The 23348-nt window shown below is 39.0% G+C and overlaps 1 protein-coding gene across 2 annotated transcripts; it reads left to right on the top strand.

The window, feature by feature from the left end:
* Window positions 1–425: 425 nt before the first annotated feature.
* On the top strand, window positions 426–18672 carry LOC121445215 (protein IMPACT). Of its 2 annotated transcripts, XM_041647232.1 has the most exons (11): window positions 426–550; window positions 1165–1293; window positions 2397–2449; window positions 3473–3535; window positions 6874–6959; window positions 10504–10626; window positions 11319–11416; window positions 13501–13574; window positions 15616–15706; window positions 17406–17540; window positions 18093–18672. In XM_041647232.1, exons 1-11 carry the CDS (start codon window positions 515–517, stop codon window positions 18156–18158), a joined length of 954 nt encoding a protein of 317 aa, XP_041503166.1. In that variant the 5' UTR covers window positions 426–514; the 3' UTR covers window positions 18159–18672. The 2 variants fall into 2 exon arrangements, with proteins under 2 accessions (XP_041503166.1, XP_041503167.1); XM_041647233.1 differs by lacking the exon at window positions 3473–3535.
* Window positions 18673–23348: the final 4676 nt, after the last annotated feature.

Genomic DNA, 23348 nt, shown 5'->3' with positions numbered 1-23348 from the left:
GAAAAACATATCGTCAACCTCTTGGATATTAACCTTCATCAGGCAATGTAGGAGACAGAACATTTTTTTAAAAAACAGAACCGAACGAAAACTCTGTCCCCAAACTCTCCCACAGGCTCCGATGGTGCTGAGGCTTCTGTGGGCGGTACACAAGACCCCAAGCTAGCGACACTTGTGGCTCTCTGGGAGAAAGAGCCCAGGAGAAGCCTGGCAGAGAGTTCAGGGAAGTAAACTCGGATCCCCAAACTCTCCCGCGAGTTCCGATGGTACTGAGGACTGTGTGGGCGGTACACAAGACCCCGAGCTGCTTGTGCAAGCAAGCATTACGCAAAAAGAATGCGCATGCCCGAGACCTCGGGGCCCTGTTCACGCCTGGCTGGCAACCGGAAGCATATGTTTGAGTAGGCGGTGCTGGACTTTCAGTTCCGGTGCACCATAGGTCTGTTCGGAGGCCGCTTCCTGCGTGTTTTTCTCCGACCTGAGCAGTGCTAGTGTGATTGTTCCTAGGGACCCCATGGCCGAGGGGGACGTAGGGATCGACCAGAGGCAGGTGAGGCCCCCCCTGGCAGGGAACCGCAGTCCAGGTACAGCAGGTCATGGCTTTATGGGGCTGTGCGTCCTTTCTACCGCAGCCTGTGAGCCCGGGACTCGTCAACCATTAGCACGTGACTTAGCTATTCTGCCTCCCATTTTCCAACATTAGGCCTATTTATTACGCCGTTGATTTTGAGACAGTGTCACTCTGTATAGCTGTGGCTGGCCTAGAGCTCACCATGTCAACCGTGATGGCCTGGTACTCAAAGAGATCTACCCGCCTCTGCTTCCAGAGTGCTGGGATTAAAGGTGTGCGCCACCACACATGACGGCCATTACGTTTTAACCCCGAAATTCTTTAGCGCTTTGAGGTAGTTAGCAAAAAGAAACAAACAAAAAAAATAATAATAATAACCTTACTGAGTCCTGTTCCCAAATTAAAAACGACAATAACTCTAACAAGCTGGTTGCAGTCATAGCAATAGTATCAAGAAACCAGACAGCAGAGCAAGCTTAGAACAGTTGGCCTCATAAGACTCCTTTTATGTTAATTGTTAATGCCGTAAAAGGTAGTGAGAATAGGTTTATCTGTGTATGTTCATTTGTTGTCTTTTTAAAATCAACTTTCAGAATGAGGAAATTGAAGCAATGGCAGCCATTTATGGCGAGGAGTGGTGTGTCATTGACGATTCTGCCAAAATATTTTGTATTAGAATCAGCGATAACATAGATGATCCCAAATGGACAGTTTGCTTGCAGGTATTTTTTCTTCTTTATAGCTGTTTTCCAGTCAACAGTATTTAATATATAGCTGATGCCATGTGTCTCTTTATGATTATTGCAGCATGGATTTCTTTCTGGATTGCCTTTGCTGATTATTGTCATGATTATAGAAACATAGATATTTAAGTCTCAGGTTACGCTCAGGTCATGCTTTTTTTTGTTTGCAATCTTGTCTTTATTTTTCTAATTATTAAATCTGTTAATCTATTTTCAGACTTGAGTTATACTTCCTTTTGTTACTCTAATCAATAACAGAAGGTTTAGATCAGGAAAGGTGGCTAATTTTTAAGAGAAAGACTAGGTTATGAAGAAAATTCATAGAACTATATTTGTCTTGTTATTGAAATTTATTTGTACTTAGACTAAAAGATTAATTGTGACTTTGTATCTTAGCGCGTATTCTACAACTGTGATAATTTTATGTAAAGAATGCCGAATTGTGGATTTTTCAGTATTTGTTTCCACAATATTGATTTTAAAAGACATGTGTTTTTCACAGACTATCTTTAATGGTATTTTATAGGGTTCTTTATTTTTACTTGGATAATGAAAAATAGCATCAACATTCATTGGAGTCAGGGTATATAGTGCCCCTGTATCTGTTTCTTAGTCATTTCTGTTCTTCTTAAGTTTTCTTTTGTTTTTAATTTTAAAAATGATTCCTATTTATTTATTTATATGCATTGGTGTTTTGCCCACATGTCTGTCTGTGTGAGGGTGTCAGATACCCTGGAACTAGAGTTACAGACAGTTTTGAGCTGTCATGTGTGTACTGGCAATTGAACCAGGGTCCTCTGGAAGAGTGGCTGGTGCTCTTAACCACTGAGTCATCTCTCCAGCCCCCTTAACCTTATTCTTAACTTTCATTCTCTTATAGTTTCTCTGCCAAGAATTAGCTTCCAAAAACATAAAGAGCCTCTCTAACAACATAGTTTTGTAGAACCATGAATAGTAAATAAACCAATTGTTTGTCTTCTGTCTAGACAAATTAGAAACTTGTTCATTGGCTGACATTATAAATGTAGTTGCTTTTCAGCTGTAATCAGTGTAAGCAAATTTGTTCTAAAACTTGCTTGTAGGTGAATTTACCGAGTGAGTACCCAGGTACAGCACCGCCCGTTTATCAGCTGAAGTAAGCTACATTTTTACCTTTATACTTTTATAGAAATATTTTACTGTTAAAGATAGTTTCTACACAGTCATTGTGTGTATACAAAATGATTTGTTTAAAATGAATATAGACAGTAGAAACATCTAGGTTAGTTTAGAGCATTTTACAGAATGATGTAAAACACATTGATGTATGGTACTTAGTAAAAAAGAAAGTCTGAGTTCACAGTGGTCAGGAAGCTGCAGAACTGTGTTTAGAGATGGGGAGGAAAGCCTTCCTTGTTGTTCAGTTTCCTAACCCAACTCTTGGATTAACTTCACACTGCCAGCCTTCTTGAAATGATCCAGGGTGCTCCAGGTGGTCACCCCTGCTTTCTCCCTCTGCTGTTGTTGAAGAACCACATTTTAGTCGTCCAAGTTTCATCGGCAGGGTCCTGATCTGTTGATGCTGTGACTTGTAACCTATGTCACCTTTAATGCTATAGTTTAGAAAAGTCATGGGAACAGAGTTGCATAAATTGGCTATGAAAAGTTGTATCTACAAGTGTTATTTTTGTGTGTATTTCAAAACTATGCTAATAAAACTAATAAAAATAGTTCTGTATTTTTTTTTATCTAATTGCAAATGATAGAGAATGCTCTTAAATATCTTTTCAGAAAGACAGCTTGCTTACTTGTTGGACTCATTTTTAAGAGTTACCTATTAGTTAGTCTAGCTTTTGGAGCTAAAAAAAAAAGGTAACTCCTGGCACTGTGGCAGACATTCCAAATCTGGAATGTTAAATTCTTGAGCAGATTCTGCCACTGATACAAATTTGGGCAGGTTTGTGGTACCCTAGGAACTCAACTTCTGGGTTTTTTTTTTTTACTCATTAAAATTCAGTAATTTTAGTGTGGATTTTGCTGTGGTTTCTTGAGCAGACTAAATGAATTAAGGTCAATGAAAATGTTTTAATTTTGTATAGATCTAAAAAAAATTAATGAATATTTCAAATATTCATCTAATTCTTGGATAATTTTTAATCTGTGTTTTATTCAATCTTAGTGCTCCTTGGCTGAAAGGGCAAGAACGTGCAGACTTGTCAAACAGCCTTGAGGAAATATATATGTAAGTAAGCGGCAGGTGGCTTTTCACCAACATTCTGCTACTCATGGCTGCTCTGGGCTTTACAGGTGGCTTTTCACAAACGTTCTGCTACTGATTGCTGCTCTGGGCTTTCTTGACAGATCTGCTCATACTTTTCTTGAATTTGTTTGGCTCTTTTATTAACAAAAACATTCACATGAAGCAAACTAAAAGGTTAATTACATAACTTCACATGTGCATTTGATAGAAAAATATGGTAATATTTAAAGTTGGAAGATGTAACAATACTTATTTGGCTTCTGAAGACAAGTTCAGAGATGCGATTCACATACCATAATTATTCACCCTTGTGAGTAAAGGAGTAACCTTTACCTAGAGTGAAACCATCCTGCATTGCCAGCCTTTTATTGAGCTGCTGGGTAGATGACAGCGTGGGCTTCCTTCCCCTTCACTCTGCTGTGCTGTCAGGCACCACCATGGCCTTTGGAGAGAAAGAACTCCATTTCCATTTACCCTGGTATTTCTTCTAAATCACTTTCTATTTTCACCCCCGGTAAAATTGTTTTCACTGTTGGGGTAAAGAATTATGAGGTAGTAGATTTGATCCCCAGTAACACACACACACGGATGAATGTGTACCTGCATAATATTAGCAGCCTGTTGGGTTATGTTTAGGCTGTTTTGGTCAAGCTTCTGGAATTAGCTTTTTAATAGCATGCTTCCTTGTGTTTATTTTTATACTGATAGAATGAGGATGGTATCATGTAAGGATTAAGTGATATCCATGTAATATGCTTTATTTTGCACACAGTATTAGTTTGTTAGCTGTGCACCACTTAAGTGAAACTCTTGTGCTAATTTACAGAGAATAGGTTAATTTCATGTCACAGTTTTGGAGATTCCTATCTGTTGTTGATCAGTCCTGTTGCTTTGGACCTCTCAAGAAGCAAGTGTGTGGGAAAGCAGAATTTCCTACTATGAGCTAGAGAGCATAAACAAAGAGGAAGATGCAGGGGCTTAGTAGACAAGGCTTTCAGCTTTGTTCAATTTAATCAGCTTCTGATTCTATAAAGGCTTTCATTACGGCAATGAATGGCAAAAGTTTGAAGACCCGTTTTTTTTTTTTTTTTTTTTTTTTTTTTTAAATAAGTCACAGTAACTCCTAGTGGATAGTTAAAAGATAGAAGTAGGTTCTTGTTGCAGGAGGAGACAAATATAGTGTAATTCTTCTAATACAAATATTTCTGTATTTTATTGGTAGACTTTTGGAGGTCTGTGGTAGAAATGATTTCTGCTTGGCCCAGATAGCCTCATACCCAGTGTGCCTCTGCACTGGCTTCTCAGGCAGCAGTCTTACTGAATGCCAGTGCATGGACGCAGCAGCTGTGCAGTTCTGCAGACGTGCTCTCGCTGTGCCTTCCTGGGGAGCCCTGTGAGGAGGAGATACCTGAAGTGAACATTGAGTTGTTGTGGGAAATTACTAATTGTAGAAATTCTTCCAAGGTATTTTTTTTTCAAATGCTGAATGAGGAGTCTGATGTGGTGACCCTAGTCTGTGAGCCCAGCACAGAAACAGATAGGAAGAGCGTGGATTCCAGGTAGCCTCGACTCCATAGTGAGTAGACATACAGACTAGTTTGGGCTGCACACATTAAGACCTTGTTTTAAAGAATAAAATTTGAATGTGAGTTTATATTTACAAAGGGATGATTTTCAAGTTTCAAAGAGACTAGTGAGTGTTAACTGTGATAATAAGCATTTTGGCACTTACTGTGTATAATGGGTATTACTAGGGTGATGGTGATGAGGAATTCACTAGAATATGAGTGGGAGATAGATCTTTATATAAAGCTGTGATTTTGTACAGAAAATGGTTACCAGCACTAAGAAAGGGCTGATATTATTCTGCTCCCTACCGTAGTCCCAGAACCTCAGGCAATGTAGCCTGTATACTGGAGGCTCTAATATAGGGAGGGCTCCCATGCACCAAGGTCATTGAGTCTTGTGTTTAAGCCTTCTAGTTTGAAGATTCACCCAGAACAGACAAACCTTCAGCAGTATGTGCCTGTGGGTTTTATACAAATTCATCCCATAGACTATTGGTGTGTCCTTATCATTAGCTGTTTGATAGGGGAGCAAAATGCAGTTGACTTGAGCTTTGAACCTTGGTTCTATGTTCTTATTTCAGCTCACGCCTTCTTAATTGGTGGACTAGCTAACTGATCTCTGTAAATTTGTTTTCTTGTCTCTATAATGGGGGAAATCATGGTGCTATCTTTGGAGAGTTCTGAGTATCAGCTGTGTTGTTGTATATAGTGACCTGGGACTTGGTGTACACTTAATCCATTGGATCTTGCACTGTCCACAGAAGAGAGATGCGAATACCATTTAAAGTTCTCTGTCTTTACAAACCTCTCTGGTTGCTGTCTGTTCTCGCGACAAATAAAGCTTGCAAAGGGGTGCAGCAAAGACTGATTTAGTGCCAGAAGCTAGGCTCCAGGGAGATGGCTGGGTTAGATGGTCTAGAAAAGGGATTGTTTTGAAAGTTTCCTGTGGTGGCTCCTGATGAGGATAATAATTTTGAGGGAAGTTTTGAAGGAAAGCAGTAAGGTGCTGCTATGACATAGTTTGGGCATTTCTTTAAACACACCCCAAAGCTAACAGAGTTAGCATCACTCCCTAAAAACAAGATACTTGGTCTTTATTTTATTGATGTCTTATCATTTTTAACTTCAAAGCTCAAAACCTATTCTTTTTCTCAGTGATTTGAGATGAATCTTATTATTTGAGGCAGCCACATATTTGAAACCAAAATGAATCAATTATGCAATAGACTAGTTTGTCAAAAAACATTTCATGGATATAAAGCTGTTGAGTTCCATGTGTTTTAGATCTCTTAAACTAAATTCCTGAGAGAATCTCAATATATTCTGTATACAGATGTCTTGTTGAAGGATTTGTGTCTTAAACAAGTAGATTGAATTGTTCAAAGAGTTGAGTAAAGCTAGTGGTGATTGGGTACAAATCCTAAAACCACTCATGGATCGGAACAAATCATGTCTATACCTGTCTCATTTGTGTAGTTCAGATTTAGACACTTCTTTCCTTTCCTTGAGTGTTCTCCTTAATTTAGTTTTAAGTAAGATATATTAATTTTGGAGCCATTTGGAATCTTTAATGCTGATATACACAATATATCAGCATTATGTTACTCAGACATAAATGTTGGTAAACTTTATGTATTTGGAAAGACATGGTTAGATTTTATTATAATATCTTAGGTTTATAATTGTAAATAAATATTTTAAATTTGAGATGTGTTTTTGAAATAATGAATTTTATCCCTGGATTTTGTTTAGGCAGAATATTGGTGAAAGTATTCTTTACCTGTGGGTGGAGAAAATAAGAGATGTTCTGATACAGAAGGCCCAGACGGCAGAGCCAGGTGAGACTACGAGTGATACTTTGTCTGCTTCTAATTTGGAGTAGTGAAATTTTCAGATGAATGTTAGGATTGAAATTACACCTGAAAATCTATAAATCTATATTCTGGTTTGTGGTTTCTTTGTCTTCTCTCTCTCTCTCTCTCTCTCTCTCTCTCTCTCTCTCTCTCTCTCTGTGTGTGTGTGTGTGTGTGTGTGTGTATCCCTAGAATGTGCTCTGTAGACCAGGCTGGCCTCGAACTCAGGAATTTGCCTGTCTCTGCCCCTTGTGTGCTGTGATTAAAGGCAAGTGACACTATGTCCTGCAAAGTTTATGGATTCTCTATCACAAGAAGTTCCTCTTGAGAGTTCACTTACTCATGTAGTTATAGCAGCTTCTTCTCTAAAGTGTCTCTTTGGATTATACTTTTAGAATGTAGAATTTTGTGGGGAAAGAACTTGAATCTAAAGTACATTCTTCTTGAATCATTAAGGTATTATGATCTTAGTAGAATTCCTCAAGATTTGGACATATAAATTAGATATTAGTCTTAAACAAATCTAGTATTCATCAAAAAATAACTCTGAGAAGTATTTTGACTAATATTAGGATATAGAATTTAATTTTAAAGTAGGCTTTCAAATGAGATATAATTCACACACCATGATTATTCACCGTTCTGAGTAAAGGAGTAACCTTTACCTAGAATGTGAAACCATCCTGCATTGTCAGCCTTTTATTGAGCTGCTGGGTAGGTGACAGCGTGGGCTTCCTTCCCCTTCACTCTGCTGTGCTGTCAGGCATCACCATGGCCTTTGGAGAGAAAGAACTCCATTTACCCTGGTATTTCTTCTAAATCACTTTCTATTGTCACCCCCGATAAAGTTGTTTTCAGTGTTGGGGGAAGAATTATGAAAGAGCCCTGTGGCGTATTTAGAATTTTAAAATGAGGGTTGTTGGCAGAGAACCAATTGTGTTGTATATTAAAGTTGATAGCAGTGGATGTGTTTCCAGATGACTTTTTTTTTTGCCATTTTTCTATAGAAGCAAATATTTTTACTGCTTTGTTAAAAATCAGAGAGGAGTGGAGAGAGTGGCATAAAGACACTGATCTCTGTAACATTGTTGAAGTGTTTTCTTTGACTTTGGATCCATGTTTTGATCTCACAGCACTCAGAGCATGAATGACAAAGAGTAAGTCTCTAACAGTCGTCAAACCCGCGATTTCGCCAGTTTGTCTTGGAGAGTTAGGCTTGCTGGAGAGTGGAGCATGTCACCAGTTCAGAATCCTGAGCTCCAGCAAACTACACCCCTGCAGCAGTGGCATGCCCTCCGTAGCTCTTCAGATTCTGAAGCTTTTTAATGTTGGAAAGTACTTTAAAACTTTATTTTAAAGTTCCATTTGAGTCCTTTTCTTTAAAATGTTTTTGGACTGGGAATGTAGCTTAGTGGTCGAATATATACCTAGCAAATCCTGTGCCCATTTTTTTTCTATTCTAATTTTTTGTAAAAGTAAAAAAACAGCAAACATAAAACCGTGTTAAAGAACTATATTAGGGTAAGAGTTAGTGACCTGGGCCTAGCTTGTCAAGTAGTTAGTCATTTTATTTCAGTATAATTTTGTTTTTTTCTACAATAAAATCTTTAATTTTTTTTTTTTTTTTGATTTTTTCGGGACAGGGTTTCTCCGTAGCTTTTGGTTCCTGTCCTGGACCTAGCTCTTGTAGACCAGGCTGGCCTCGAACTCACAGAGATCCACCTACCTCTGCTTCCTGAGTGCTAGGATTAAAGGCGTGTGCCACCACCCCCTGGACTTTCTAAACAAATGTCTGAGCATATGTCCATATGTGTGTATGTGTGTGTGTGTGCGCACATGTGTGCACAGGTGCATGTTTGTGCACACATGGAGCCAGAGGACAGTGTTGGATGTTATCTGCAGAAATGGCATTCTGCCTCCTGAAATAGACTCTCATTGGCTTGGAGCACCCCAATTGGGTTAGGCTGGCTACTCAGTGAGCCTCACGCGTCTTCCTGCTTCTGCCTCTGATCAGTGGGAAGGACTCTAGGGATAGAATTCAGGTCCTCTTGCTTGTGTGGTAAGCATTTTAATGACTGAGTCCCTCTCCAGTCCCTTTTGTTAACTTATATAGCCTTGACACTTTTGAATTTTCTGACCACTTATTTTATGGAATGCTGATGGTTTGGTCTTGACAGCTTGTGACTGCAGTGAGCTGTTTCTGGTGAGAGCACCTAGAAACAATACTGTATCTTTTACATGCAGCACAGTGAGAAGTTTCTGACTTCAGTTTGCTTATTAAGTGCTTTACAGCACATGACACCACACCAGGAAGTTCATGAGATCAGTTTGTCTCCCGACTACTAATGTTTACCTCGATCCTTTGCTTAAAGTGGTATCCACCAATTGTCGCCACCATAAAGTTAGTATGTTGGGCTTCTCCAGAAAACCAAACCCCATACTGTATGCAGATAGAGCTTTATTTTGAGGGATTGGCTTGCACAGGTATGAGGATGGCAAGTTTGGAATTAGCGAGGAGCAGCACAGTGTAATTTAATGTTGCAATTTATGTCCAAAGGTAGTCTGCTGGGAGAGTATCCTCCTATGGAGGTGAGCCTTTTCCCTTAGCATGGATGAGGCTCCATTGTGATGGGGGACAGAGCTGCTGAGAGAGTATCCTTCTATGGAGGTCAGCCTTTTCCCTTAGCGAGGATGAGGCTCCATTGTGATGGGGGACAGAGCTGGTGGCTGTAAATGTCGATCCCATCCAGAACATGACCTCATAGAAACATCAGTAATAGTGTTTGTTCAAAGATATCCACATTAGGGCCTCACTAAGTTAACATGTAAAATTAATCATGGTAGTTAATGTCTTTCCTTTTGTGTGGGGAGAGGTGGGTTTATTCATTTAATTTACTTATTTATTTATTGGTGGGAAAAATAGGACTTTGCTATGTTGCCCAGTACCCAGGTTGGCCTCAAATTCCCAAGCTCACATAATATTCTTGCTTCCTTCTTTTAAGACTATAGTTTTGGTGGAATGTTCCCTAAGGCCCCGCTGAGGCACTTCCTTTTCTTCTTTCTGTACTGGGGATTGAAGCAGGGATGTGCCATGCAGGGAGTACCCTGCCCCTGAGCTACTCTCCTTCCCTTCCTGTTCTTTCTTGAAAACACTCTTACCCGCAGTCTTAGTGCCCATCAGTAGTCTTACAAAAATCACTCTGATTTTTGTCTCATGGCTAAAAAAACCCTCATATCCTTCATTTATTTATTTCTTAGAATTCTGTTGTAAGGAAAATCATGTTTTCTTCTGTTGAAGAATGGTGTATAGAGGTCAGGATCCAATTTTTGCTTCTTTTCTTTTTTTAAACAGGTCTCACTATATAGCCCTGGATGACCTGGAACTTCTTATGTAGACCAGGCTGGCCTGGATCTAACCAAGATCCGCCTGCCTCTGTCTGACTTTCAAGTGCTAGGATTTCAATGATTTTGGTAGGTGTAATTTCTTTTTAGTTTCATGGATCAATCATAATGTCTCATATTCACGTAGGCCCAGATGTAAAGAAAAAAACTGAAGAGAAAAATGTTCGATGTGAAAATAACCTCATTGTACAGTATCAGCGAGAAAATGCAGTTCAAACATTAAACTTGAACATCAGTGAACATGTACCAGGTACGGTGTTTCTAACTAGTTCCTATGGAGGAGATCTTTCTAGAGAGACCTAGAAATGGGAAAGGTTAATATGTGAGGGAGTGCTTGCTTGCTTTCTCGTAGATGTTGAAATGTGTTCCTTTCCTTTTGGTTAGCAGCAGCCAAGACAGTTGGGGTCTTTACCATAGTTCATTTATAGTGATTCTTAAAGTTGTTGAAAAGGTAGAACAGCTGAAAATCATTGCACTTTTGTGGGATACTGTCTGGATATAGTATTATTGTGTTAAATTCCATTATGTGACATAGGAGCAGTTCTATTAGAAAACATTATATTAGAGCCACACAATATAAAGCCAGTCAGAGATTTCCCAGTCCAGAGGTTGGCCTACATGGAGAAACAAGTTGTGGTGTAAGCATTTGTCAATCTTTGGTCTGAGGAGCCCTCTATTCTCTTAGAAACTAGATGCTGTCTCAATTTGAACTAATACAGCAGTCCAGTATTTGAGTGCTGGATTTGTAGCAATGACAGTGAAAATCATTTATTTTTCTCTTAGATACAATACATTTATGAACATTTTACTAAAAGTTTAATTTTGGTAGGTGATTATTCATGCTGCTTTTGTTTAACTTTTCCATATAATATTTTTTACATCCCAGTTCTTTTCCTTTATAGCTGATTTTTTAAAAGGTAAATTAATTCTTTGACTTTATAGAAATAGAAGAATTGCCTCCAGTTGATCATGGCGTTCCTATTACAGACCGAAGGAGCACTTTTCAGGCACATGTGGCCCCCGTAGTCTGTCCTCAGCAGGTGCGTGATTGTCCTACCCGCCTTGACCCTCTTCCACCAGTGTGGTCCTGGGATGGTTTTGCATCGACACCTTTCTTCTCACTCTTACGACTTCATGTGAGAAAAGTATCATTTATTTGTTTTCCCACTCCCAAATTTCTGTGACCATGAGAGATTTGCTTGTTTTTGCTTTTAAAATTGTATTTAAATTTTGATTTTTTGCTGAGGATTAAACTAGGTCATTTCTATTCAAGATAAGCATTCTACCACTGAGCACCAATGTTAGAGCTGTATTTAAATTCTGATTAGATCTTATTCTTTATGAAAATCTTTTCTTAATCTTTAAGAAAAACTTGTGTTACTATAGAAATTCATGATGCTTACTAGCTGGTCAAAAAGAATTATTTGTTCTACTGAATATGTGAAGCTAAGTCTTTTTTTACTGTTGCCTGATGAGGGAGAGCATTTGGGCCCATATGCCAAGTCCAGTCTTCCACATGTCGTTTCTTGGTGTTAGTCGACCTTATTCCTACCAAAGGATGTAAATGACAACTCATTCTTCAAAACCTCTGTTTGTAGGTCCTTATCTCTCTTCTTCTTTTCAGCAGGGCCTGTCTTTATGATCTAGCAGAAATTTAACTGTTCTGATGGGCAAGGCAGTTCCAATTTTACATAAACCGCAAACATCAGGAAAAGTTACAGTCCATTGCTCACCCTCCAGGGGTAGCTCCTTCCTTTGGACTCTGTTTCTACTCTGACCTCCACCCCTTTTCTTTTCTTTGCAGTGCTGGGAATCAGACCCAGAACCTCCCATCTCTCTGCCAGTGCCCTATTGCCCCAGCCCTCTAAGCACCTCTGAAGCATTGACTCTTAGGAATAGAGTTCTTTTTACAAGGACTTTACTCTCAGTGTCTGGGAGGGGACATTTCTTCTGCCTAGATGTGTGCTCAGGAGGACTGCTTTTCCACTCAGCTGACTGATCTTCTCTTGTCCTTGGCTTTGCTCATATCCCTCAGGTTCCTTCTCACACACTCTAATGAATTTGCCATCCTGGACCCTCTTCTCAGTCACAGACCTTTAGACTGTGAACTGAGATTGTCTTTAAGACAATTGCCTACCCTACTGTATTGATCCCGAGCCTGCGACTTGAAAGTGGTAACTGATGACAAATGCATAGTATATGTTAGACTTGGCCTCTCTGAGTTCATCTCAAGTGGTTTTCAGTATTTCTCATGAGTTTGTGACAATCTGACTGCCTCTCACTCTCTTTTCCAGCCAGCCTCCTTTTCACAGAATCTTTGCTGATTTCCATTGCAAGGGAAAAATCTAAACTCTAGCCATTTGTTTAATTCCTAATGTACCATCAATGGTGCTTCTCGCCTCTTCTTCAGATTCTTAAGGAGCTGCATGCAGCATTTCCTCAGCCTCTCTTCTTACTCCTTACAGGGTTGACAGGAAATTCAGATACCAGTTAATGCTGAGTCTTGGATAGACATTCATAACACATACTCACTCATATTCAATAATTTTACATTTACGTGGAAATATATCTCTTGTTGATTGGAAATTTTTGTTTTGATTTTGCATTTTTTAAATTGTATTTAGTTATTTATTCAATCCTCCTATTCCTTGCATTTGTCCTCTGAGTGAATTTCTTCCTTATGCTCCTTCTTCTCCCTTGCATTTTGATGCAGAAGGACTGTCACTTCCAAGGGCTGGCTCAGGACTCCTCTGTGAAGCATGCTTGATTCCTAGACAAAGTTCTGATTTTTATCACATTGGGAGCATGCTGTACTGTACACCTATCATAAGAGTGGGCACACTGAGGAAATTTCAGAGCTAGCTTCTGGAAATGCTTACGTTTACATGAAAAGTTCTCTACCTGAGGAACACATTCTCATATATTGTGCCTTAGACATACAGACTAAAACATCTGTTGGTTATTAGTGCTCAGGAAGTGTCTGCCCTATTAGATCACTTCAGAACTCAGTGGACCCTTTAAGGAACTGTTGTGGTACGGTTTATATGAAATCACTTTAATTCTAATTTTCTAGCATTTAGAGAGCAAATAAAAGTCATATTTGTTTATATCACTGTTTTTAAAGGTGAAAATGGTTCTTGCCAAGTTGTATGAAAATAAGAAAATAGCCAGTGCCACCCACAATATCTATGCCTATAGGTAAGTGATTGTCAGTTTTTAGACTATGTAATTCATAAACAGTGCTTGGGAAATTATGCATGATTTTGAAATATAACTGTTTTTTTATTATACTAGTAGACCTGTGAAATATTTACACACTGCAGGAAGAGAGACAGAAGGAGGGCACGGCTTCTGCTAACTGCCTTTGCTAGTGTTTGGTGTGTGTTGTCTTTTCTGTAAGATGCTAACTCTTTTCAGTACTATAACTTGTGTCCTCTATTTTTAATTTGATAAAAATATTTTCTATATTTACTTGATTAAAAGTTGTTCCAATGTCTTTGGGTTCTACACCTCAATTTATTTTTTTATTTTTATTTTTTTAATATTTATTGATTATGTATACAATGTTCTGTCTGTGTGTATGCCTGCAGGCCAGAAGAGGCACCAGACCTCATTACAGATGGTTGTGAGCCACCATGTGGTTGCTGGGAATTGAACTCAGGACCTTTGGAAGAGCAGGCAATGTTCTTAACCACTGAGCCATCTCTCCAGCCCCTACACCTCAATTTATTTTGCTGTTTCTTTTTCATTGTACTTTATCTGATTTCCACTATTGTGAAGCAAATCTGGCCGACATGTTTTGAACATGAATTGGATTATTTCTGCAGAGTAGCTTTATCACTTCTCCTTGTGTGCACATGTGTGGAGAGACATGCTTTTCTGAGTGGAGGCCAGAGATCACTGCCGGGAGAGACAAGGCTTCCAGATAAGCCTGGAGCTCACTAGTTTGGCTAGACTAACTGGCCAGTACATCCTCATCCCCCCTGGTCTTTGTTCCCTCAGTGCAGGGCTACGGGGACACATTGCTACCCCAGACATTTCCATGGGTGCTGGGGTTGCAGACTTAGGGCCTCATGCTTGTCCTGAGCTGGTAAGGTGCTTACCTTCCAGCTCCTCACCTTTTTAAAAAATGGAGTGCAGATATAATTAAAAGGAAGAAAATGATTTTTTAGTACAATTATTAAAAAGTATGAATACTTCTGAAACTTGATATATATTTCAAATTTTCCCAAAGGTTATTTTAAATCCATTTATACTCCTATAAATAACGAGTTGAGAGCTTTTGGGGTTTGAGTGCACGTGTAGCTGATTTGCGAAGACATAAAGAACATTAAAAACATACCAAATAGTAAGAGTTAAGATGTAGCTTAGCCCTAAAGTAAAGCAGAATATAGATAGATGGAGTTGGTATAAATTTAAAATTCAGTTGAATGTTTATAAAGTCTAGGTTAGCCAGACTTTAAATTCAAAAGATTCAGTTTGCGTAAGAGAGTTTTTCCTATTAGTTGCTTCACATCTTAAAAAAAAAAAAAGATTTACATGCATATGAATGTGTGTCCTCTAAACAGTATCTAGATAGAAATTTAATGTAGTCCTTTTTGTTTGCTTACTTGCTTGCTTATTTATTTGTTTGTTTGTTTGCTTCGGTAGGGTCTCATATAGCCCAGGCTGACCTCCAACTTGCTTTATTGGGTGTTAAACTGATCCCACTTTTACCTTCTAAGTGTTGGGGTCACAGTCACTTACTGCTATGTCCAGCAATATATTAAAACTTGATAGCTGGATGAAATGAGAGGAAGAAAATAAAACATTCACGTACGCTGGCCTTCATCTCCATTTTTTCATTCTGTGTGGGCTCTTTGAAGACAGGAGTGTGCTTCCTATTTCTTGCATATCCCCTTGCAGGTCCTGTGGTATAATGCCTTGATGCAGTATATTCTCTGCAGCCAGCTCTCTGTCATGGCTCTGTATTAACTCACAGCTTTCGGGAAATTGCATGTGTAAATTCTCACAAAAGCAGTACTTTAGTAAAAAGGGGAAACCGCTGGGTCCTAGTGTCCCCGTTGTGAAGATGAGCTTATGTGCCCAGCCAGCCACAAGAATGCCTCAGACAGAATACAAGAAGGATTTTAAGATAAATATGTTAATTTCTGAGGTGGTCATATTGAGGACTAACATTTATATGACATATTTATTATACTTTGATGGTTCCAAGTATAGCCATTTCTGTATATTTTAGGATATACTGTGAGGACAAGCAGACCTTCTTACAGGACTGTGAGGATGATGGAGAAACAGCTGCTGGGGGCCGTCTTCTTCATCTCATGGAGGTCAGTATAGAGCTCAACTCTGAATATGCACTTACAAACCTTAGAGTTTTCCAACAGACCAGAGCTCCACTGAGGAAGAATGATGTGTGGTACTGGTCATAAACACTGATTGAGGAGCAGTCTTCACCACTGGATTGAGTCAGAGTGCCAACAGTTAATACCGAGTGTATTCTAGGAGAATATGCAGGATTGTCTGCATCTGTGGGAAACGGCTCCTTGTCTCCTTGCGGTGACTCCCCTGCGTCTCTTCTCTTCTGTCTCTGTGAAACTTCCCGTTAGTCGGTTACTGAAACATGGGGTAGATGAAGGATGTTTCATTGTTAAAAGTTAAATTGCTTTTCTCTTTTTATGTTCTGAGCCATTTTCTTGGCTGTCTTCCAAAGGTTTTTTTGTTTGTTTGTTTTGTTTTGTTTTTAGATTTTGTTAACAGGGTTTCTCTGTGTAGGTATGGCTGTCTTGGAACTCACTCTGTAGACCAGGCTGGCCTTGAACTTACAATGATCCACCTGCGTGCTGGGATTAAAGGTCTGCGCCACCACTGCCTGGCACAAAGTTTGTGTATTTTTAACAACCTTGCATTTAATTTTCTTAAGCAATATTTTCTTCCTTATTAAAAATAGTTTCTCCTTTCTAAAAAAATATTTTATGTATATGAATGTTTGTATGCATTATGTTTGTGTACCATGTGCATGCAGTAACTGCAGAGGTCAAAAGATGTCATTGGATCCCCTGGAACTGGAGTTTCAGATGATTGAACTGTTATGTGGGTGCTGGGAATTGAACCTGTGTCCTTGCAAGAACAGCAAGTGCTCTTAATGACTGACCCATCTCTCCAGCTCCTGTATTAACTTTTTTCCTGTTTTTCATAGGATTCTTATTCAGTTTTTACAGAGAAAGTAGCTTTTAAATTTTGTCTGTATGCATTCATCTGAGTTCCCTTATTGAACTGTTTTAGCCCTAAGTTTTTCCAGGTCCATTTTAGTTTGTGTATCTCATCATTTCTCTTTCATCCTGCTGTTTTCCTTCATACATCTGGTGATCGCAGATTGTGCATTAGCTTGAAGAGTGGATTATTTTTTGCCTCAGTAGTCACTGTGGTCTCTTTTATTCCTGTATGTGGAGTTTGTTTTCTAATAAGGCCTTTCTCTTAAGTAGGAGCTTTGTCTTGTATCAGATGTGAACATTGGTGGCTTCATTTCAAAGGCCACACTTGTCACGTGTCACGGGTCCTCTTCTATTTGGTAGTTGGTTCAGGTTTTTGTTTGTTTTTGCTTATGTTTCTGGTAAAAACAAAACAAAAACAAACCATAGCTTTCTCTGACTGATGGTTCTAAAGTTAACAGTTTGAGATTATAGAACACTGTATTGCCCTACCAAATTTCCTTTGTCCTAACTTTTCCTCCCTGAGTTGTTAGAAACTACTAAGTGCATGCTGTTTTATATATCAGGTATTTCATTCTTTTCTTTGTTTGTTTTTTGTTTTTTTCGAAACAAGGTTTCTCTGTGTAACAGTCCTGTATGTCCTGGAACTCACTTTATAATCAGGCTCGCCTCAGAGTCATTGAGCTCCGCCTGGCCTGCCTCTGCCTCCCATGTTCTGGGATTAAAGGCGTGCACCACCACCTGGTGGTTATTTCGTTCTTTCAACTCACATTTGTACATATCTATTTATGTGTTATTATGCTTCTGACAATAACAGATTTTGAATGTAAAGAATGTCATGGTGGTGGTATCCCGTTGGTATGGAGGAATTCTGCTAGGACCTGATCGTTTCAAACACATCAACAACTGTGCCAGGAATATACTGGTAGAGAAGAACTTCACAAGTTCAGCTGTAAGTAGCTGTCAGTGCTGTGGCTAGAGCTTGCTATCAGTGTGAACGACAAAAGGGAAATTAAGGATGGGTGAAAATATTAACATTGTATTGGTAAAGCTATTGAACTAGGAAGCTGAAGACCTAGACTTTAGTCAGAATATGGGAGAATCTAATTTTATCTGTCTGGTCTGTAGAGTTTGGAATAGAAAAAGCTGAAAGCTCTTTAAATACTATCTGAGGTCCAGAGAGCTGTGAGCTCTCACACTGAGAGTCGATGTGAAGTCCCCAAATCCTGTGTTGGTTTCAGAGTACGTGCTTCCCTGACATGTCTGTAGATGTGTTCTTTATATGTTGAGTTTGTTTTGCTTATACTTTACATATGTTCATAAATATTTAGACTTGGAAGAATGGCGATAGATGGAAATATTATAGTAGACTATAAGCCAAAGTGTCTTCAGGCACAATGCTGATGCCTTTAAAAGTACTTATGATTTTCCATTTAGACCAGCTATGTGGTTGCTGTGAGGGCCTGTCCATACATGGTGCTGCATTGACTGCTTTCTTTTTCAGGAGGAGTCCTCTAAGAGTTTGGGAAAGAAGAAAGTAAAGAAAGACAAGAAGAGGAGTGAGCATTAATACTTGAAACTGTATAAAATGTTAGTTTTCGAGTCATATGTACACATTCCACAGTGGTTAATGAACACGCAAAGCTGACACACATGATAGCTCGAGTCAGCCACCATCATGGACACCAGCATACTACGTTTCCTTCTTTGGTTCTATCATTTGCCGGAAATAGAGAATTTAGGATCTATTCCCATGTGTGTCAGGCTTGTGCAGAAGAACTGACACAAGCTTAATTACCACTTCCTATAACTCGGAGGTGTACCTGAGCTGACTGTCCACTTCAGTGTCAGGTGCCTTCGTTTGGTGGGGAGACGTGTCTTCAGATGACCATTAATGCCTGGTTTCTTGTGGTAGAAATCGCCATACTGTTGCGTAAACATGCTTTAGTGCTCCCTGTAGCTTATTAGAGTGGGAGCTCCTTGATGACTGACATCTTGGAGAGTCTTTTCCTTGTGATTTCACAAGCTTGTCATGTTTCATTTTGTAGTGTTTATCATGGAGTAATAGATTAAGTAAAAATCCAGAAGTATTCATTTGTGATTATGTGCCAAGTGTTTATCATGAGTGACAGATGAAGTGACATCCAGAAGTATTCACCTGTGATTATGTGCCAAGTGTTATTCCTCAGTATTGTTGCAAATTGGTCGCAACAGTTTGTAAAATTTTAAATAGTGATTTTTTTTTTAGTTTCTGCCTTTTGTTATAATTCCTGTAGTGGAACATAGTGAGCCAAGTCTCTGGGGCTCTTCCATTCTGCAAGTGTGTTGATGAAATATTACAGTGTTGCTGGACAACCTGGAAGCGCCTTCTGTGTGCTCTTCCCTGTGCTGTGCCCGACTTAGGGACGCTGAGAGAATAAGGTAGAGATGGCGGAATGCCACTGATGTGGGCTGAGAACTGGACTAGTTTGATGCACACTTGCTCGACTCTTTTAGTTCTGTGGTTTTTGCTGAGAGGTGGAGGGACAGATCTTTTCATTAGAAAAAGAAGTTTTTGTCTACAAATTCTTGGCAAATCTCCCTTTTGAAAAGTGTTTTATTTCTTTAATTTTTTTTCACTTGCATGTTACTTGTAAGGAAAAAGACTGGGAGTTTTCCTTTGAGATGTAGGTAAGTTGTGCGCTGTTATATTTCAGGCAGGATGCCAACAATTACTAAGTTGATCAAGTGATTACAGGCTGTTTGACTTCACTCCCAAGGACGGGATAAGAAGTTAGGAAGCAGCTTTGGGATGTTACTGGAACGTGGAGCACTTCAGGTTGGGCAGATGTTTTTCTTTACCCTTCAACCTTGAAAGATCCACACCCTCACTTGGTATTTTAAATAGGAATCCAGGACCCAGCTCTACACTAGAGTGGGTTCTGAGACAGAAGTCTTATTTTCAACATTATTTAATGTTGTAAGTTATCGAGAATTATAGGATGACCTATATGTGTGTATTTGGAGCACTTAACCTCTGTTTCCATGAAATGCTGAGTATATCCTATGTATTAACTTACGGAAGTTAAACATTATTTGCTAAAGATAATTTCACAGTCTTGACATTTCAGACATGTGAAAAGCGGTAAAAGCACTAAGATTTATGCAGCAGGCGGAAGGAGTAATTTTTCCAGCATTCTGGTTTTAAGTTTATTCCCTGGTGTTTTGTCTAAAATGTATTAGTGTTTACAGAAGACAAAACATTTTTTATATCTCTGACCTCATTTTCCTTCACTTAAAAAATGTTGTTTTCTTAATTTTATAAGATTACTAACTGTTTTGTGGGTTGGGCTCCTTAGCCTTCTTCTCTTCAGATGGGAGGAGATATCCCAAATTCCCAAATTCCTCAGTTCTAATACCAGAAAATACATAGTTAACACTTACCATCAATACAAAATAATGATAACATATTTTTCTCTATTAAAATAGAGAAAAATCATTTGTAGAGAATTTTCTAGTTTTCCAAATAATACCTTTCTGTAGCCAGGCATCTGCTGTGGTGTTCTCTGTATTATTTTAGTTAACATGGTCTTCCCGTTATATAGGCAGCATCTACTTTGATGGGCATAGATAGCATTAGCTGCATAAGGAGGTGTCTGTGTGCCTCGATACAGGCTGCTGGGAGGAAATTAGTTAAAACCAATCACAGAACAGATGAAGCAGATACTGTGTGCAGGGCAGGTTCAGTGTATTGGGAAAGCTTTAACCACATCCAGTTCACTAAAGAGATAACCATAAATGGTGTATTCAGTTCTTATTTTTTTCTTATGCATGATTTTGTATATATGGTTATTTTTCTTTCCATAAAAATGGTATTAAAGTATATATACTGTTTTTTATCCTGTACATTTCATATCGAAGTATATTGTTAACATTTTCCCATATCAATAAATATTCTTCTATGGCTTAACTCTTTATGATTGCATTGTATTCTGTCTTCGGGTACTTTGTAATATACAAACTCATCCCCCAGTTGTTTTCAGCAAGTTTTTTCTTCTTCAGATTTTAGCTCTTAGAAGCAAATGTGAAGTATTGTTTCAATGCATGAAACATGGGATTCTTCATGACGGACTTATATATTCTCACAGTACTTTGTAGAGTAGCCCCGTCCTTATCCTCATCACTATTAGAAAATGCTTAGAGTATCAGTTAAAAAAAAGTGGGAAAATAAACGGTGTGGTTAATAAAATTCCCAGTGTCCATAAAAAAAGTGCCATTATAGAAGCCCTTTGTACCATAACTCAGTCTTGCCTAGTAACAGCATCATATAAAGTCCTGAGTTTCTTTTCCAGACTAGGGAGATGCATTCTAGACACAGCTCCTTTGTTAGATACATGTTTCCAGTTTCCTTGAATATAGAACTGCCTTCCTCCTCTTAGCAGTGCCTGTCAGCAGAGACCTGAATCATCTCCATCCCACTTTTTTGGCAATGCTGGGCATAGAACCCAGGGCTTTGTAAGTGTTAGGCAAGCCCTGGACCACCTCTTTTCGCACATCTTTTTTTTTGGGGGGGGGGGGGTAGGGGTGTCATATCTAAAAACTACTTAACCTCAAGGCCATACTTTCTTTAAGAAGGTTTTTATTTGTGTATGTGTATGCTAGAAGTCCGTGTTTGAGACAATGTGAACTCATCAGTTGTGCTTGCTTCCTGGTCAGTGAACTCCTCTTTCTGACCTCCCACCCCTAACACTAATGTTTTCCCTGGTGCTGGAGATCTGGACTCAGTCTTCATGCTTGTGTGGCAAGGACTTTACTGACCAAGCTGTATCCCCAGTCGCTAAAGAGTTTCTTACGTTCTCTTTCCAAATTACAGCCTCATGGTTTGATCCTCATTCCTAGTTGTTGTAGAAGATAGGAAATCAAAGCTCTTTTTTCCCTTTCTTGATGCATTTTGTTGGTGAATTTTCACCTAGTGAACACTGTTATGTAGCCAGCACTTGGATGGAACTAAAGGGACTTGTGCTTCCCATACCCTGGCTCTTCCTATGAGTAACCACTTCTCTTTTTCTTACACTGGAGAGGAGTTTGGGCTGCTTTGAGCTAGATATTCATGGAATGGCCCAGAGCCTCTCAGTTTTGACTCTTCATTTCAGTGTCAGATCAGGAGACTCATCTAGGTAATTTTGTGTAGCAGTGTTTCTTCTCACTGCATACTATTCTATTGAAAGAGCATGGCGGTTTATTCTGTTTATAAATATTTGAGTTTCCAGGTTGAAGCTATCATAGTTAGTGCTGCTAGGAACATTGCTTACCTGTGGCTTTTAGTGAATGTATGTAGACAGTTCCAAAACATTTTAATTACACTTTTACTTCTGTGTGTGTTCTTGCGCTTGTGTGTGTATGTGTTTGTGTGCACGCACATGTATAGAGGTCAGAAGTTGACGCCTTCTTTTGACGTTGTGGGTCCTGGGGATTGAACTCAAGTCATCAGACTTAACAGCAGGTGCTTGTATCCACTAGTTATCTCCCCAGCCTCTTATGTAGGCATTTCTCCTGGACATTTGCTAGGCATGGATTTGCTAGGCATAGGACATGTCCATGTAGAGCTCTGACATACAGTGCCCAGTGCTATGCCGGCTCTTAGGTCACTGCTGTTTCGGGATGTCTGTCCATTGTTCTCATTTTGTTCCAATTTTATACTATTAGTGAGATGTCAACTGATGCCCCAGATTCTAAAAATATAAGCCAGCTCTAGCATGGTGATTTAGATAGAAAGCAGTTTTCTAATTCCAGTGATTTCTGCTCCTGCCAGTGGTGCATAAATTTTAGTTACCGCACATCTTTGTGTGGTATAACTTCATTTTTATTGCATGGTGTGATGACACCACTTTCTGGTTTTAGTTTGTATTTCCATGCTGACAAAGCTGAATACCTTTTGTGACCACATTTTGTAACTGAAGAGACTGAGTCATCTTGAAATGATTTAATTAGGAGAGGATGATGAGGACTTGTTTCCAAGGTTGAATCAGATATGGAGAAAAAAGGTTACAGTTTGCATCTCCAGGGAGGTAATCTATAAATCTCCATGGCATAGTGTAATAAATCTGAGTTATCTAAGTACCATTTTATAATTTATAAAAATATGGGATATAATTCTTTGTCTAAATTATTATGAAAGTTAAATAAGCTGTGTTTAGTGATGCTTTGAATATGAAAAAAATCCACTAAATCTGATCTTTTATTTGATGTAGGCTGTTTCTGAGGATTCTAAGAGTACCTAGAGTCCTAATTAGATGTTAAGTTTCCATGATCTTCTGTTTTCTGGGAAGGCATTCTAGCACAATGAACACAAAGTAGACCCTGTCATCTATTTTTTTTTTAATTTTATTTGCATGCTAACCACAGTTTCCCCTTCTTCCTCTTCTCCAAGTTTCCCTCCTCCTCTCTGCTCCCCCTATCCATCCTTGTTGGTGTAGGCTGCTCGTTCATTCCTGGCTGCCCAGAACCAAAATAACCACACAGAAACTATATTATTACAACACTACTTGGCATATTAGCTCATGTTTCTTATTAGTTAGCTCTTATATCTTAAATTAACACATTCCTGTTATTTTATAGTTTACCATGAGGCTTGTGATTTACCAGCAAGGTTCCAGAGCATTTGTCTCCTGCGGTGGCTACATGGTATCTTACTGACTCCTCCTTTTTTCTCCCAGCATTCAGTTTAGTTTTCCCTCCTAGTTAGGAATCTTAGCTAGGGTCACCCTCATAGAGTCTTGAG

The sequence above is a fragment of the Microtus oregoni genome, unplaced genomic scaffold, assembly GCF_018167655.1.
Source record: "Microtus oregoni isolate MIOR12 unplaced genomic scaffold, Mior012 000166F_ref0000362, whole genome shotgun sequence".
Taxonomy (NCBI): Eukaryota; Metazoa; Chordata; class Mammalia; order Rodentia; family Cricetidae; genus Microtus; species Microtus oregoni.
The sequence above is the reverse complement of the archived record's forward strand: the minus strand, read 5'-3'. Positions and strand labels throughout refer to the sequence as shown.

Coding starts and splice junctions, on each gene's coding strand:
- LOC121445215 (XM_041647232.1), top strand. CDS start 515: ATGGCCGAGGGGGACGTAGGGATCGACCAGAGGCAG. Junction 3,536..6,873: donor AGCCTTGAGGAAATATATAT/GTAAGTAAGCGG, acceptor GATTTTGTTTAG/GCAGAATATTGGTGAAAGTA. Junction 13,575..15,615: donor CACAATATCTATGCCTATAG/GTAAGTGATTGT, acceptor TGTATATTTTAG/GATATACTGTGAGGACAAGC.